Source organism: Nerophis ophidion, linkage group LG15 (genome assembly GCF_033978795.1).
Source record: "Nerophis ophidion isolate RoL-2023_Sa linkage group LG15, RoL_Noph_v1.0, whole genome shotgun sequence".
NCBI classification, from domain to species: Eukaryota; Metazoa; Chordata; class Actinopteri; order Syngnathiformes; family Syngnathidae; genus Nerophis; species Nerophis ophidion.
This window is the reverse complement of record NC_084625.1, coordinates 27,157,207-27,175,963: the sequence shown is the minus strand read 5'-3', so window position 1 is coordinate 27,175,963 and position 18,757 is coordinate 27,157,207. Positions and strand designations below refer to the sequence as shown.

Below are 18,757 nucleotides of genomic sequence, written 5' to 3'. Positions count from 1 at the left end.
GGGAATGCCTTAGTTATTTAAATAAGAATGTTGTACCCCGGTGTTCTATGTTTACTAACAGGGTTAACATTTCAATGCAAGGATCTGCCAATATGTGTACAGGGGTCCAAGTTCCTCTGTACAACAGGAGCTCTCTCGTGTTTATTAGGAATCTGCTGCAAAAATGTTGTTCTCCCAAGTTCTGAACTGGTGTCATTCCTGTGCCAGACTTGGACCCCTGGCCGCCAGTTGAAGAATACTGCTCTAAACTGTTCCACATTGTTACCCACTCAGCTTCCATTGCACGGATCACCTGGGGGGGATGTGGGTTCAGATCCGAGGATGCCCTTGTGCTATCCGAAGCCCTTGGAGGCATTCGTGAATAACGTTTGTTTGATTAATTGCTTATTTCTAACAAAACCTTTCTTACTTCAGAACTTTTTAAATTAGCTCATTTTCAAACAGGTTTGTGTAAATAAAAAGTAAAGGTCACTGGGTATATTAAGCAGACTTTCTGTTACTGAATTCAAAAAGCTCTTTTTTTGTTATCCTATGCAAATCTCATAATGCTACCATGTTGTCTGTTGCGGCGAGGCGTACAATTTTCATCCACAATCCACCAGTTTATGTCCCCATTTTTTTAAAGGCAGTTGATGAATATTGTTCATATCATAATCGGCTGTGGCTGTTTTTTTCACAAATTTCTGAATGTGAGAATGAGTCATTTAATTTGCTTCCATGTCTCCTCAGCTCCAAAAACCAACACATCTACAAATAAGTCTCATTGATGTCGCTGGCTGAGTTTTTTTTTTTTAAATATGTCCAACATTTTCCGCTCATAATTTTGCCTGCACGCATTTTCATATTTTTTTGCATTGCATTTGCCTCCAAATTAGATATGCGATCTCCTTTCATAACCTTAGGTGTAAAGGTAATATAAAGAATGTAATATTGCAAGTAATTTATTAATTTGCCTTCAATTAATTTCTTACTACTGCAATCTTTTTCTTCATTTAACCTTCATGAGCACTAATAGATGTATTGTTCTGTCATGGCTTAGCTTATTGTATTTCATGTTGTCCTGCAGGAGAGAAGATTCCGGTCCCTTGACGTATAAAGAACACCTGCCAGTCAGCCAGGTTGCCGTGGGTGATACAAATCGAGCTGGATCCGAGGCCAAGTTAACAGTTGGCCCACTACGATGCCAAGGAGATGGTGAGTGTGTCATATATGTCCCACTTGTTCCAGGTTTTGCGTATTTTGAACATCACTTGCAAGCTTATAAAATAGCTATTGAAGAACAATGGTTGGTGCTGTCCAGGCACTCCCCCAAATAAATGATTGTATAAGACGCACTAGCACAATACTTTAAAATAGTGACTTTTTAGATGCTCTTCTACAATATTCTTCTCTGATTCACTTCAGCATAGGTTTATACAGAATATAATACAGTTTTTTTTTATTGTCATTGTCATGCTTAACAGCACAAGTAGGTGTCATCCATTAGTGCAGTATAGTGTTGTCCCGATACCAATATTTTTTTTCCGGTACCAAAATGTTTCGATACTTTTCTAAATAAAGGGATTTCTCGGTATTTTTATAAATGAAGGGGATTACAAAAATTGCGTTATTGGCTTTATTTTAACAAAAAATACATTAAACATACGGTTCTTATTGCAAGTTTGTCCTTAACTAACATAGTGAACATACGAAACAACTTGTCTTTTAGTAGTAAATAAATAAAAAAAGACTCCTAATTTAGCTGCTGACGTATGTAGTAACATATTGTCTCATTTTCCATTGTATTATTTTGTCAAAATTATTAAGGACAAGTGGTTAAAAAAATATTGTTATTCTACTTGTTAATTTACTGTTAATATCTGCTTACTTTCTATTTTAACATGTTCTATCTACACTTTTGTTAAAATGTAATAATTACTTATTATTCTGTTGTTTAATATTTTACAGTAGTCTTGGATAATACCACAAATTTGGGTATCAATCGGACACCCGATATTTACAGGCACTGTCTTTTGTATAATTTGTAAATGAACACGTGCACCTGTGTAAATATTTCATGTTCTATGTGTAAATCTGCGGCTTAAAGACCTGTGCGGTCAATATATTTGCTAAATAAAATGTGTCCAAAAATTAAGTGTATGCTGTCACGACCTGTTACATCATCTTTGTTTATTTTATTTTATGCAAATATATTTAATTTAATTTTACCGTTAAAATCATATTTGACAATCCATACTTTGCTCATACGTGACCATCCATGTGGATGCTCACACATCCACTCATACACACTCACATGCACGCCTGAGGAGAGGGTTACACTTTGGCTTTAACAACTCACAGTTTATAGTATCGTCCAGACCTGGGCAAATTAAGCTTTTCAATTTGGCCCGCCGGACATTCCCAAATATGTTTTTTAGATATTAAAGACGAGAAGAGTAGCTGCCATTATGATGTGCAGTCATGTTTTATAATGACCGTAAGTCTTCAACTATACAAAGTATTTCAATGGTTGGAATCTGCGCTTATGGATGATATACTAGTTACTATCTAATTAGTTACAATGGTAACCTAATTAGTTACTATGGTCATGTACGTCACAGCAGCTCAGACGAGGCACCAAGCAGTGTGGGTGGAAAGCATTTCCACAGACGCGGAAGGAGATTTCCACAACAAAGTTCTAAAGCTTAGTGATGTATCAGATATATCAGAATGTAGGTGGGTTTATTTTTTACTCTTCGCGTTCATATTTCACTGTTTGTTGCGTTTCACTTGATTGTAAAATATTTCGATTGACAGGGGTGTGACTTTCATATTATGTCAATATTCATTGTTTTATCGTTCATAGAAAAATGTGAAAATCCATTATGATATTTAGGACGGTCTGTCATAACATTTTTAGCGTTCAATCAGACATTGTTGTGAAGTTTTGTATAAGTGTTCTTAAAAATAAATATACGGGCCCCCAGACACATTTCTTTCTCTAATTGTAGCCCCCGAGTCAAAATAATTGCCCAGGCCTGGTATTTACATTACTAGAAAAAGATATTGCATATATCCATCCATTGTGCACTGGCTCAGGATCAGCAGACGATCCAGACCATAGCAAGATGGATGAATATTCCTCGGCATCAAGGATCCTCAGGAAGTGATCACGAGATCACCTCCCAGGGACCTGTCCACTGTTCACACTTCAACAAGATGAAGAAAAAGTCACATTTTCATGGCTTGATCAGATGCAAAAAAATAAAAAAGAATTAAAAAGTCACAAAAAAATAAAACAATTAAACCGTGACAAAACCATATCACATGGGTGTCTTTCTGATGTTTCGGGGGTTTACTTCCTGTTTTGCGCTCTTATTTTCGTTCAACTTCCTGTTTTGTTTGTATTCTGTTGCATTACTTTTGCCTGGCGTCTGAGCGTTTCCCTCCTCCCCTGCGGGTGATTATTGTTGATAATTTTATTAGTTGACCTTAGTTGTTGGATCTTTGAATGTGTGGAGTTACTGAGGTTTGTTCTTTGCTGTTCTTTTGTAGTAAACTCTTTGTAGGTGTAGCCTTACATGCACACTTGCACAGCTTTCCCTGTGCTTTTCTGTGCATTTTCCTGCTGCACTCCATTACATACTCTTCACCTGCACGCTTCATGTCGTCTGCTGCATCCTGGGGTCACATCGCCAAAGCTGCCTCTACGTTTCGACTTGTGCAGGTTCGACTTATAGGATTTGCTTAGCCACGTAATTATGGCAACACTAATCAATTCATTTGGAACATGTTAAAAATTCACAAGCACACATTTTTACTCAAAAAATGTCCAGCCATGTCCCATAAGAGCATTTGATAGGATTATAGCAGCACTACAGTCTCTCACCTTGCATGCTTGAGGTACTTTTATAAAAGTAAACCTCGAATATGTACAGTAACCTAATGTGAAAAGAACTGTGGGAGGGCTGCGGTCGTCTGTGGACTTCTTTCAAAGCGAGTCGAAAGGTCAGCAGTGTGTCTCAAAGCTGGAGCATACTCTGCTTTTAGAATGATCAGTCCGTCCTAAAAGGAGCCTCCATCTTTCCTGGAGGTCTGCGCAGACAGATGAAAAATAGAGTGCCCATTGTGGCTTAGCTGCGGGTATGAAAGACATATTCTGAGTATACGGCTGAGTTAGTGCAGTAGTAATGGCCTAATTAGAGGGAAATGTGTGCATTAATGACCTCAGCTGCTGAGAAGCACTATCATTTCCCAAATACTCAGCTGGTTGCAGAGGAATGGCTGCGTAACCTTTTTTGCGAAGGGTTCAACAAAGGTTGCATGAAAAGACCAGCCCCACTCTCGTTTCGGCGCTAATTAAAAATGGTCTTGTTGACAGCGGGTGGAAGCTTTTAACGGTCAGGGGCAGCTCGTGGCAACTTTGTCTTTAGTGTTAAATTGTAGATATTTCGAGAACAAAAAGCTAATGGCAGTCGAGACTTTTTTTTTAAAACAGATGTTATAGTTGAAAGTGTACAACTTTGGATGATTTGATAATAAAACTTCTGCTCACTATTGAGTTTTTTTACCACTTTTTTCATCTTTGGAAGACTGCTGTTAATGTTTTTTGTTTGTTTTCATTTTATCGTTTGTGTCATATTCTATGGTATGGATCTTGTTTTTTGTTATTTTCGGTTTTGAACTCCATTAGTTCCTGTTTTTTGATGCACTCTTGTTTGTTTTGGTTGCCAAGGTAGAATGATTTTCAACTGCTGCTGGTGTTCGGACACACGCACCTGTTGTCAATCATGACATGACTATTTAAGCCTTTAGTTGCCAGGTAGTCGGCCTGGCGGCATTGACATTACTCTGATGACATACATTATCATGCTTTGTTTATTCATAGTTCATGCTGCTCTGCTCACATCACCGTATGTGTTTTTGTTTTACGTTCATAGTTTTTGCCCATGAGTAAGTTGTGTTTCTCCACTGTGAGCGCCTTTTGTTTGTACTTTGTTAGTGATAAATTAAATAATGTTCCTACCTTCTTCCGATGTCCGATCAAGTCAGTTTGCATCATGGGAAAACATTCCTCGCAGCAGGCTGCGAAATCCTTGCAGTAAGCTGCATCACAGTCCAGGTTCTTACAGTTCGCTTAGAGGATTTGGTTCAATCTTTTCGCTAACTACCTAAGACAAAGTATGAAACATTTCAACTGCACAAGGATGGGCAAAGCCAAAACATATGTATCAAGTTAGCTGGAGACTGTTTACACCGATCACATAATATCGATATTCCCTCATACATCTTAGATCAGGGGTGTCAAACTCAAATACAGAGTGGGCCAAAATTTTAAACAGAACAAAGCCGCGGGCCAAGGTTGAAAAAATGTACCTTTTAATAGGGACCCAAACAAGTTTTGCATTAAATATTGAACAAGCAAGACTTATATAACTTTAGTGACTTGCAAAATCCAGTTTCAAATAATAATAATAATAATTAAAAAAAATATCAATGGCATATCCAATAAAATTTAAATAAAAAATGTTTGCCTTTTTTTCTATTTGCAATCTTCTGAGGTAAATATCACATTTTTTCCACAGGCTAATAATACATTTGAAAATAAAATAACAATAATGAATGAACCAAACATTTAAGCCTTGAAGTAGCAAGAGAAAACGCATGAATAAAACGTTAATTATTGGTAAGTTGGTAGTTTCCCGGAAGAGTTAGTGCTGCAAGGTGTTCTGGGTATTTGTTGTGTTGTGTTACGGTGTGGATGTTCACCCAAAATGTGTTTGTCATTCTTGTTTGGTGTGGATTCACAGTGTGGCACATATTTGTAACAGTGCTAAAGTTCTTTATACGGCCACCCTCAGTGTGACCTGTATGGCTGTTGAGCAAGTATGGCTTGCATTCACTTGTGTGTGTGTGTGTGTGTGTGTGTGTGTGTGTGTGTGTGTGTGTGTGTGTGTGTGTGCGTGTGTGCGTGCGTGCGTGCGTGCGTGCGTGCGTGTGTGTGTGTGTGTGTGTGTGTAAAAGCCACAAATATTATGTGACACGCTGTTAGTATAGAGGAAAAGAGGACGTGACGACAGGTTGTAGAGAACGCTAAAGGCAGTGCCTTAAATGCACGCCCCCAATATAGTTGTCCAGGTCGAAATCGGTAGAAATTCGGGAGAATGGTTGCCCCGGGAGATTTTCGGGAGTGGCACTGAACTTCGGGAGTCTACCGGGAAAATTAGGAGGGTTGGCAAGTATGAGTATTAGCGATGAATGTGGTGTTACAGCGGCACCGACGCTGTATAACACTGGCGGGCCAGCTCTAATGCTAAATTGATATTGCCTCAAGGGCCAAATTAAATCACACGGTGAGCCAGATTTGGCCCGCGGGCCAGAGTTTGACACCCGTGTCTTAGATAGTCGGATCGTGGTATAATAAGTACAATGTAGTAGCTTGACTTGAATAAGGCTGTGCCTAAAACAGGCCTGGGCAATTATTTTGACTCGGGAGGCCCAATTTAGAGGAAAAAAAAGTGTCTGGGGGCCGGTATATCTGATTTTTAGGAACACTAATACAAAACCTCACAATAATGTCTGATTGAAAGCTGAAAACATTATGGATTTTTTTTTTTTTTTTTACTGAATGAGAATGAACATGAAAATAAAGAATGTGGGATTTACAATATTAATTATGAACGATACAACACTGAATATTGACAACATATTAATTGTAAACATATTAACACCCCCTCTTCATCCACATATTTTATAATCAAGCGAAACACAACAAAAATGCAACAAACAGCTAAATATGAACATGAAGGGTATATCTGATATATGTAATACATCACTAAGCTTTATAACTTTGTTTTAAAAATCTCCTTCCATGTCTGTCCCTGACACCCACCCACATTTCAGGCTCTGGAAACACTCTGTGGAAACACTCCCCACCCACACTGCTTGGTGCCTCGTCTGAGCTGCTGTGACTTACATTACCTTAGTAACTAATTACATTACCATAGTAATTAATTAGATGATCATAGTAACTAGTATATGATGCAGATTCCAAGCATTGAAAGACTTAGAATAGTTGAAGACTTAGAGTCATTAGAAAACATGAGTGCACATCATAATGGCAGCTACACTTTACATCTTAAACAACTAAATAAATGATTTGGGAATGTCCGGCGGTCCAGATTGAAAAGCTTAACGGGCCGTATGTGGCCCCCAGGCCTTCATTTGCCCAGGTCTGGTCTAGAACAAACACAAAACTTATTAACTCTACTTAAAATTAGAAAGAAGCTAGTTCAGCTCTCCTCAGATAGGGTTACTCCTAAATCACCCTCCCAAATTGACTCAATAAAATTCAACAACTCAAGGCGTAACTGAAAAAAATAGTTATAATAATGTGTAATTGATCTTTTTATAGTTGGGAGCGGTGTCACAATCGAAAACACATCTAAAACTGTGTCAGTCGGTAATTCTGGCAACCTGGGGAAAGTATTACGGACAAAACTGCGGATCTGTAGATGTCTGAAAAATATATATTGTTTAGGGAGTGGAAACTTATCACAAAGTTGATGGAAAGAAGGAAAGATGTCGGGAATGTATAAATCTTTAATCTTGTTGATCCCCAGACTTGACAATCTTTAAAAGGCATTATCGACAAGAGATGGAGGGAAAGAATGAATAGCAGTGATAGGTGCAAGACTGCAAGTAGTCTGCAGACCACAATAACGCTGAATCTGAACTCAAATCCTCACTGAGATCTTTACAATTGAGTTTTTTGTGTAAGAGGAGGAAGATGAGTGAATGGAGGAGTGAACCAAAGATCTAAGAGAAAATGGTTTAGTTAGGTTAGCTTCCATAACCAGGATTTAAAAAAAAAAAAATTATTTATCAATCCAACAAACCACTACATAGCAATACCATAACAATGCAATCCAATTCCAAAACCAAACCTGACCCAGCAACACTCAGAACTGCAATAAACAGAGCAATTGAGAAGACACAAACACGACACAGAACAGACCAAAAGTAGTGAAACAAAAATGAATATTATCAACAACAGTATCAATATTAGTTATAATTTCAGCATAGTGGTGATTAAAAATCCCCTCACTGACATTATCATTAGACATTTATAAAAATAAAAATTAAAAACAATAGTGTCACAGTGGCTTACACGTGCATCGCATCTCATAAACTTGACAACACACTGTGTCCAATGTTTTCACAAAGATAAAATAAGTCATATTTTTGGTTCGTTTAATAGTTAAAACAAATTTACATTATTGCAATCAGTTGATAAAACATTGTCCTTTACAATTATAAAAGCTTTTTTTTTTTTTTTTAAATCTACTACTCTGCTAGCTTGTCATGTATGTATTGAATGAATACAGAATCGTTTTGAATCGGAAAAATATCGTTTTTGAATCGAGAATCGAATCGAAAAAAATCTATATATTATCGAATCGTGACCCCAAGAATCGATATTGAATAGAATCGTGGGACAACCAAATATTCACGACCTTAGAAACCAGTACAGGATTTTCAAAATCCGAAAATGAAGAATGAAAAATCTGTCCTACCCATCCTCATCTCAATTTCAAGTGATCAGCATCTTTAGGGTGAGTTTCCTGCAGAAAAACGACATGGGCGCCAAAATGACAAAGATGGTGTAGTATCTTACTTTGTTTTCTAGGTTTGTTAAAGGGGACCATTATCACCAGACCTATGTTAGCTTCAATATATACCTTGATGTTGCAGAAAAAAGATCATATTTTTTTCAACCGATTTCCGAACTCTAAAAGGGTGAATTTGGCGATTTAAACGCCTTTCAATTGTTCGCTGTCGGAGCGATGACCTTTCACCCGTGACGTTACAATGGAAAGCAGTCCGCCATTTTTTCAAACACATTACACACACAAGTCAAATCACTTCTGTTATATTCCGTTTTTTCGACTGTTTTCCGTACCTTGGAGACATCAGGCCTTGTTGGTGTGTTGTCGGAGGGTGTTACAACACGATCAGGGACGAATTCAAGTTGTCTTACGTGAAGTGTGCATCGATTAGCACGGCATGCTAATCGATGCTAACATGGCAGAAATGGCAAGAATGTGTGGATATCCTGCGACATTTAAAGCAGAATGCATTTCCAACGATGAAGTCAACGAAACCACAGAGGTGAGTTTTGTTGATGTTATTGACTTATGTGCTAATTAGACATATTTGGTCACGGCATGACTGCCAGCTAATCGATGCTGACATGCTAATTAGGCTAGCTGTATATACATTTGTAGCTATATTTGCATCCAGCTTTTCCCTCCACCCACATTTAATGCCAAACAAACACTTACCAATCGACGGATTTAAGTTGCTCCAGTGATCAAAATATGCAATCATTGATTAGAAGGCGATCGCCGAATAGCTTCAATAGCTATTCGCTCAATAACTTCAGTTTCTTCTTCAATTTCTTTTTTGCTATCTGCCTCCACACTCCAACCATCCGTTTCAATACATGCGTAATCTGTTGAATCGCTTAAGCCGCTGAAATCCGAGTCTGAATCCGGGCTAACGTCGCTATATCTTGCTGTTCTATCCGCCATGTTGTTTGTATTGGCGTCACTATGTGACGTCACAGGAAAATGGACGAGTGGAATTACAGATGGCGAAAATCAGGCATTTTCAAGCCATTTTCGGGATATTCCATGATGGGTAAAATTTTGAAAAAAACTTCTAAAAAGAAAATTAGCCACAGGGAACTGATTTTTATTGGTTTTAACCCCTCTGAAATTGTGATAGTGTTCCCCTTTAAGCCCTCTACAGTTAAAAGTAGCACACCGACCGGATGTGGCTGTTACATTAAATTGGGTCATAGCAAAATATAATCGTCAAATATACAGTACACAAAAAATGAAAATCTGTGCTAGAACTCAAAAATAATAAACTTGACTGATGCAAAGAAAATAAAAAACATACAAGTGACCCTCCTGCTGCCTTCCCAATTTACAGTAACAAAATCATGTCTCTTCTGCTCCAAGCAACTATAACGAAACAAACTGCAAAGTCCATCCATCCATCCATTTCCTACCGCTTGTCCCTATTGGGGGCACGCGGGGTTGGTGGAGCCTATCTCAGCTGCATTCGGGCGGAAGGCGGCATACACCCTGGACAAGTCGCCACCTCATCGCAGTAAACTGGAAAGTAAGCACCGAAAATGTGACATCTCGTTAAAAAAAAAATGCACTAAGGTACATTTTCAATTAAAATGGAAAATATTAAAGTAAAAGACCGTAAAGTTACAGCTTAATAATGACACACAGAAAAAAAAAAAATAATAATTAAATGCAAAAACAGAAACAAAGCAGACCGACATAAAAAAATACTTTCCAACTATGGTATTTAAAGAAAAAAATAGGAGTCATTCTGACAAAACGAGCAAAGAGTAACCATGGCAAAAACAATACTGCCTGAGTGAGGTAGAACCATAAGTAACCCAATATATCTATTTACTCAAATAGTAGTCATTTTGGCAAAACAAACCAAAGGTAAACAGTGTCAATACTATCTGAGTGATGGAGAACATCCATCCATCTTCTTCCGCTTATCCGCGATGGAGAACAAGTTTGATAAATATTCATGTAAGATAGCTCATGCTCCTGAAATTCATAGTCTTCAAGGTAGCAGCGGTTAGCTAGCATGCTTCCAAGTTTGAGTTTGGTGTTACTCCCATTTTGCTATTTTTTCTCCACAAAATCCGCAACTTAAGTTGAGTCTTTGAACCTTTGGGTCTGGTCGTTGGGTAGAGTGATCCGCAGTGTCTTTGGTAAAAGAAGACCAAACTTTACATTGAGACACGAATGGAACGGTTTTTGCAAAGTATTCCAAGCCACCGCTGGAGTGAAGTTAGGAAAAATCAGGATCCTCTTGCCTTTACAGGGGTGCGGGGAAGATTTGCCAGGCCAGTGCAGAATCTGGCGAAGAAATAAATTAACCCAAACAACAACTGGTCGGGGAGTTTCGCCATCTTTTGGGCCCTATCTGGCATGGGCTTGCCGTCGAGTTTCAGCACACCTTGCAGATATCAGGCCTTAAACTCAGTCGGGCAGGGGCCTTCACAGCCCTCAGGGAGACCCACCACACGGATATTATTTCACCTCGAGCGACCCTCCAGATCTTTGCACTTTTTCCTAAAGACAGTAGTTCATTTTCAACGCTACCACAGAGGTGGGTTGGCTCGCTAGCATGAGCATTAACAGAGAACTCCAAACTAGCAATGGCCTCGCCATTGGATGAAGGTTTTCTCTCAAATGGCTCCAGAGCAGCTGCCATCCTCCTCTAAACGAGCCTGAGACAATGAACTCAAGTTTACCGAAAATATCAGTGTGCATTTCGTCCATCATATCCCTTATGTCGGGGGTCAGCAACCAGCGGTTCTTTAGTGCCACCCTAGTGGCTCCCTGGAGCATTTTTTTTAAAAAGGATTGAAAATGGAAATATATGGGGAAAAAATATATATATATTTTTTAGTATGTTTTTTGTCTGAGGACAAACATGACACAAACATTTCCAGTTGTTAGAAAGCCCACTGTTTAATATGTTTGTGTGTATGCTTCACTGATGAGAGTATTTGGTGAACATAATTTTGTCCTAGTAAAACTCACCATAGTGTAGACTGTGACACAACAGTTTGTTTACATGTAAAATGTTCCATTTCTTTGTCTCATTTTGTCCACCAAAAGTTTCATGCTGTGCATGAGTGCAAACAGTTGTGCTTTGTTGATGTTATCGACTTGTTGGGGTGCTAATCAGGTATATTTGGTCAGTGAAAGACTGCAAGCGAATCAATGCCATCATGCTATTCAGGTTAGCTGTATGTACATAGCCCTGTGATGAGGTGGCGACTTGTCCATGGTGGACCCCGCCTTCCGCCCGATTGTAGCTGAGATAGGCACCAGCGGCCCGCTCGCCCAAAGGGAATAACCAGTAGAAAATGGATGGATGGATGTATGTACATATAGCATCATTATGCCTCATTTGTAGGTATATTTGAGCTCATTTAATATCCTTTACTTTTATCCTCTGTGTATAATTTAGTTTTGCCTGTCTCATGACACATTATATGTATGTAATAATGGCTGCATTTCTGATAGTTGTTTGTGTGCCATGTTGTTCCAGACCACAGCAATTGATTGATTGATTGATACTTTTATTAGTGGATTGCACAGTTCAGTACATATTCCATACAATTGACCACTAAATGCTAACACCCGAATAAGTTTTTCAACTTGTTTAAGTCAGGGTCCTGCTATTTCCTTTAACTTGGACACACATGTATACTTTTGGCCATTAAAAGCCAGTAATTTCCAAGATGTATCTCACCTTCTGAGTAGCCTGTGATTTACTAATGGTTTCTAATTTGGTAAAAATGTGTAGAATAAATAATAGATTTCAACATTTCTGTCAACTAAGATTTGCTTCAGCCTACGACACATAGTCATTTTGATAGTAGGCTACTATAGCTAATATGGTCATGTGTTGTCTTTATTATAACACTTATATACGGCTTTTCATTTTTTGCGTCTCCAGACAGATTTATTTTTTGTGTTTTTGGTCTGTTAACGTTTTGAGTTGCCGACTCCTGCCTTATGTTTTACAGCAGCGTTAAATTGGCAACAGATCTTTCCTGGGAGTCAGGCTCAATAGAGGCCCAATGCTTGCGACCCGATTTACCGTCGGATTTCCTTCGGCCAGACATCGCGGAGGTCACAAATGAAGGGTAACAATAAATAGTGCAATACAAATGACTACAATGGACTATGATAATAACGGCTGAAGTTAAAAAAAAGTGCCATTAAAATATATAAAAATTCACATTCCCGCGGAGCCACTGCTAAACACGTTCTACACCAGGGGTGTCAAACTCATTTTAGATGGGGGGCCACATGGAGAAAAATCTTCTCCTAAGTGGGTCGGACTGGTAAAATCCGGGCACGATAACTTAAAAATAAAGACAACTTCAGATTGTTTTCTGTGTTTAAAAATAGAACAAGCACATTTGGAAAATGTACAAATCATAATGTTGTTGGGTTTTTTTTACACTTACATGTCGCGGTTAATAGTTTTCCATCTTTATTTGTCGGTATTTATACTTTCTCAATAAATTATGTGATAATGTTCCTCAGTGGTGTGCCAGCAAGGCCTTCTCTGCTGGCCTCACATAACCAGAAGTCTGATCATAATTAAAGATACAATTATGTTTTATTTATTTTCCATAAATATATAGAATTATTCATATTCTCATTATGTCATTATGCTCGTTCCAGTGCTGTTTTTTTTAGTTTTTGTTTGTATCCAATCAGAATTCAGCCAGCTTATGTTGCCATGCTGTACCAAATCTGCCAGACGCCTTCACAATCAACAATGCAGGCGCCTGTGTACTGTAAGTGAACAGGGACATACAGTTGATAGACAGTTGCGATAGCCAATCAGATCACGAGTTGTTGTTAATAAGGCCTACCAGATGGCCGGCCTCACGTTCAACCTGACATTTACGCGTCCTGTGATTGGATACTCACCGGGACCGTTAGCGGATTAATTTGAGAACACATAGAGTTGATAGACGGTTGCGATAGCCAATCAGATCACAAGTTGTTGACAGCAGCTGTTCTGTTACAACCAAAAGTTGTAAACTCTTGTTGTTAAAGTGTGTCATGCTTTTCATTTAAAGGCCTACTGAAACCCACTACTACCGACCACGCAGTCTGATAGTTAATATATCAATAATGAAATATTAACATTGCAACACATGCCAATACGGCCGGATTAGTTTACTAAATTGCAATTTTAAATTTTCAGCGGAGTTTATTGTTGAAAACGTCGCGGAATGATGATGCGTATGCGTGACGTCACGGACTGTCAGGAAATAATAGCGCAGCACTATTTGCGGCTAAAAGTCGTCTCTTTTCATCGCGCAATTAAACAGTATTCTGGACATCTGTATTGCTGAATCTTTTGCAATTTGTTCAATTAATAATGGAGAAGTCAAAGTAGAAAGATTGAGTTTGGAAGCTTTAGCGACACAAACACAAGGTGATTCCTTGTTTAAAATTTGCGGAGGTGAAGCTTTACTATGGATCAGAGCGGTCAAGCGAACATGGTTCCCGACCACTTGTCAACTGGCAGGTTTCGGTGAGAAAATTGTGTTAAAAGGTCGCCTCTTACCGGAGATCTGTGGAGTTTGCTCCGTCTTTGTATCTGCCGTGACTTCCCTCAGAGACTGGCCTCAAGACACCCGTGGACACACCCCTCCAACTATCAGGTATTATTTAATCTCACTAAAACACTAGCAACACAATAGAAAGATAAGGGATTTCCCAGAATTATCCTAGTAAATGTGTCTAAAAACATCTGAATCCGTCCCAATGCTATTGCCTTTTTTTTTTTACTTTATTTTTTTTTTTTTTCTAGTCCTTCGCTATCAATATCATCATCCGCGAATCTTTCATCCTCGCTCAAATTAATGGGGAAATTGTCGTTTCCTCGGTCCAAAAAGCTCTTGCTTGGAGGCTCCCATTATAAACAATGTGAGGACGTGAGGAGCCCTCACCTTTGTGACGTCATCGTCTGCGACTTCCGGTAAAGGCAAGGCTTTTTTATCAGCACCAAAAGTTGCGAACTTTATGGTCGATGTTCTCTACTAAATCCTTTCAGCAAAAATATGGCAATATCGCGAAATGATCAAGTATGACACATAGAATGGACCTGCTATCCCCGTTTAAATAAGAAAATCTCATTTCAGTAGGCCTTTAATTAACATTGTTACATGTGTATTTGTCGCCATCATGTGGTCAGGGCAGTTAATATATATTTGGGAAGTGTTTTCTTTGAATCAAACTTTATTGACCGGAAGTTGCATAAGCCAAGCAGAGATGTTTTAATTGCTGATGCATTTTAATTGATTTTCAAATATGCCAAAAAATAACCCGTTTTGTACACTGTTGATGTGGATCAATGCTCAGTAGTGCGTAAATGTGTTCCTGTGTAGTATTTCTGCAGCAATGGTCATGTGGTGACATGAATTGTAGTATTTAGTGAGGTAATCTTTGAAGTCGAAGATCACTGAAGGCCTAGGTGGGAAATGCAGGGCCCGCCACTGATGTTCATCAGTCAACTCATTGGTGGGTGTTCATTTTCAATCTATCAAGATGAGAAAAGAAAATCAAAATCAAATTACAGGATGTTATTTATGTAGTTTGATCATTTTCCTCAACTGGTGCACTAATATCTTGTGAGTTACTTTTTTTACATATGTAGTATTATCTACAAAGATACAAATAATTGCTATTGTGACATCTAGTGGACACATTTAGAACAGCAGTTTCTTTCATTGAGAAATTTCGGCTCATTTTTATACTTAGCAAACTCATCCCGCGGGCTGGAAAAAATCTGTTTGCGGGCCGTACGTTTGACACCCGTGTTCTTCACCATCACTGCTTCCGAAAACAACAAACCTAAGGTTGTATTGTTTGTGGTTTGTGTGACTGTATCCAAGCCGCGTGACGAGGCAGACAGCGACTCACATAGAGAAGGCGCATGGACCATGATCATGATTATTGCCCTCAAGGAGAGGCAATTTGCGCTAATGGCAAATGAAACCGAACATTATTAGAATGACTTTGCGCTGTAGTGTCCATTGAGGCTTTGTGGAAAGTATTAAAGGTGCTTTAGAGTTTTCTGCTGCTGGTTTGACTGGTTCTTAATTAAAACCCGCCATGAGAGGACGTTAAGGCAGATCATGCATAGAGCTTTAGTCCATTATTACACTCGTGTGTGTTGCTCATTCTGACATTATTTGTAGGGGTACGATTGTGTTGGCTGAATTATATAAGCAGTGTGCACTATTTTTATTCCTATGTATTGTATGATCAGATAAGGGTATCTATTTCTGAGCCGCCATCATCTATCCTCTTGAATCGATTTGTTTTTCCTTCATATTTCTCTCACTCATTTGCTGATGTTCTTCTTGTGTTCATCGAGTCGATGCACTTTGTGTGTGTTTTGGTCAAGTCGGAAAGACCTTCAGATTTGGCATGTCATGTCCTATCGATGCTTGTGTTTTCTACCTGCAGCGCGTCAGCCCCGCTGATTAATTGCATCACTCACCCTGACGCATCTGTCATGCCTGACGATGATTTCATAGTCAATAATGGGATGTAAGCTCACAAAGAAAAGGAAATGCCTCTAAGGCAATATACACAGCTGCAACCTGTGCTAGTGATGCCATGTGAATATTAATGTTACAATAAGGCTACCATAAAAACTATGGTTAAGGGAGAATATTTACAAAATTAGGGATAAGTGGTAGAAAATGGATAGATGGATGGGCATATACTGCGTGTTAATATATAGTTGAATAATTGTAGGCTGCAGTCTGAATAATAATGAGGTATTTGACCTATGCATGGTATTGTAATAATAATAATAATTACAGTAGATAATTTGCAAGTAATAGAAGACAGTCTCTCACTAATATTGACCTAGCTACGGAAACCTCTTGCTCAAATCTTGAACTCTCATGTTAGTAGTCAGTCAATGTTTTGTGGAACACGATTCACGGGACGAACGGTAGAAAATGGATGGATGGATGGGATTCACATATATGACCTGGAAGTTGTAGTGTTGCCTTCATGTATTGCAAAATGTTTGAATAAAAAGGTGTTTGTTTTTTATTATTTACTTTTGACAGCCCTAACTATACTTGCGGCTGTATTGCAAAATATTTAAATGCAAAGATTAATATTAAGAAATAAGTATATTTTTTCTCTAAATTATCTATTTGTGATATATTTAAATTTAGTTGTGGCTATTTGACAAAATATTTAAATACAAAAAAATATATGAAAGATTTATAACATTTTTACTTGTGGTGGCCCTTATTTTACATATGGCTGTGTTGCTATATATATATATATATATATATATATATGAAAAATAAATATTCATTTAAATTTATTTGAATATTTTGTGAGGAAGCCAAAAGTACATTTAGGTATGGCTGAAAGTAAAAAAAAAAATAAATTAAAAAAAAAAATATATATATATATATATATATATATATATATATATATATATTAGGGGTGTTGGAAAAAATCGATTTGAATGCGTTGTGCGATTCAGAATCGATTCTCATTTTTAAAAAATAAATTTTTAATTTTTTTATTTTTTTTATCAATCCAACAAAACACTACACAGCAATACCATAACAATGCAATTCAATTCCAAAACCAAACCTGACCCAGCAACACTCGGAACTGCAATAAACAGAGCACTTGAGGAGACACAAACAGGACACAAAACAAACCAAAAGTAGTGAAACAAAAATGAATATTATCAACAACAGTATCAATATTAGTTAAAATTTCAGCATAGCAGTGATTAAAAATCCCTCATTGACATTATCATTAGACATTTATTAAAAAAAAAAAAAAGAACAATAGTGTCACAGTGGCTTACACCAATCCATCCATCCATTTCCTACCGCTTATTCCCTTTTGGGGTCGCGGGGGCGCTGGCGCCTATCTCAGCTACAATCGGGCGGAAGGCAGGGTACACCCTGGACAAGTCGCCACCTCATCGCAGGGCCAACACAAATAGCCAGACAACATTCACACTCACATTCACACACTAGGGCCAATTTAGTGTTGCCAATCAACCTATCCCCAGGTGCATGTCTTTGGAAGTGGGAGGAAGCCGGAGTACCCGGAGGGAACCCACGCATTCACGGGGAGAACATGCAAACTCCACACAGAAAGATCCCGAGCCTGGATTTCAACCCAGGACTGCAGGACCTTCGTATTGTGAGGCAGACGCACTAACCCCTCTGCCACCGTGAAGCCTCAGTGGCTTACACTTGCATCGCATCTCATAAGCTTGACAACACACTGTGTCCAATGTTTTCACAAAGATAAAATAAGTCATATTTTCTGTTAGTTTAATAGTTAAAACAAATTTATATTATTGCAATCAGTTGATAAAACATTGTCCTTTACAATTATAAAAGTTTTTTTTTAAAAATCAACTACTTTGCTAGCATGTCAGCAGACTGGGGTAGATCCTGCTGAAATCCTCTGTATTGAATGAGTACAGATTCGTTTTGAGTCAGAAAAATATCGTTTTTGAATCGAGAATCGAATGGAATCGAAAAAATCTATATATTATCGAATTGTGACCCAAAGAATCGACATTCAATCGAATCGTGGGACACCCAAAAAAAATAATAATAATAAAATAACATATATATATATATATATATATATTTTTTTTTTTTTATGCTTTATATTTGTTTCTAAATTCTTGATTTTTAGCCATCCTAAATGTATTTTAGCCTTTTCACAAAATATTCAAATAAAATTAAATGTTTTTTGTACTTTTTCAAAATTCTTCACTTGTGGCGGCCCTAAATATACGTGCAAGTGAGCTCCTAAATTTACTTGTAATACCAATACATCAATCCATCAATCTATCCATCTATTTATTTGTGCTATGCTTTTATTTTTATTGCAAAATTATTTCCTTGTGGTGGCCTTTTAATGGATGTATTGAAAACCCTGGAAGAGCACAAAAGTCCTTTCTGATTTTGTACTCTTTCATGGGACTGTACTGTGTGATAAGATAAGCATTTCTTGCCAACATAAATCAGCAATGTTTTCTTAGCATCAATCCCTAAAATAATCTCTGGGTCTCCACAGCACCCCTTGATTCCATCTTATGATTGTATCGATAAGTCCTT

General features: G+C 38.0%; 1 protein-coding gene across 3 annotated transcripts in view; it reads left to right on the top strand.

Moving 5' to 3' along the window:
- Positions 1–18,757, top strand: part of cntnap2a (contactin associated protein 2a) — an 843,773-nt gene that overhangs the window by 681,155 nt on the left and 143,861 nt on the right. For all 3 annotated transcript variants that reach the window (XM_061921961.1, XM_061921960.1, XM_061921959.1), the window contains exon 17: positions 1,067–1,194. In XM_061921961.1, coding sequence (XP_061777945.1) covers positions 1,067–1,194 — 128 coding nt within the window. The remainder of the gene's footprint in view (positions 1–1,066; positions 1,195–18,757) is intronic.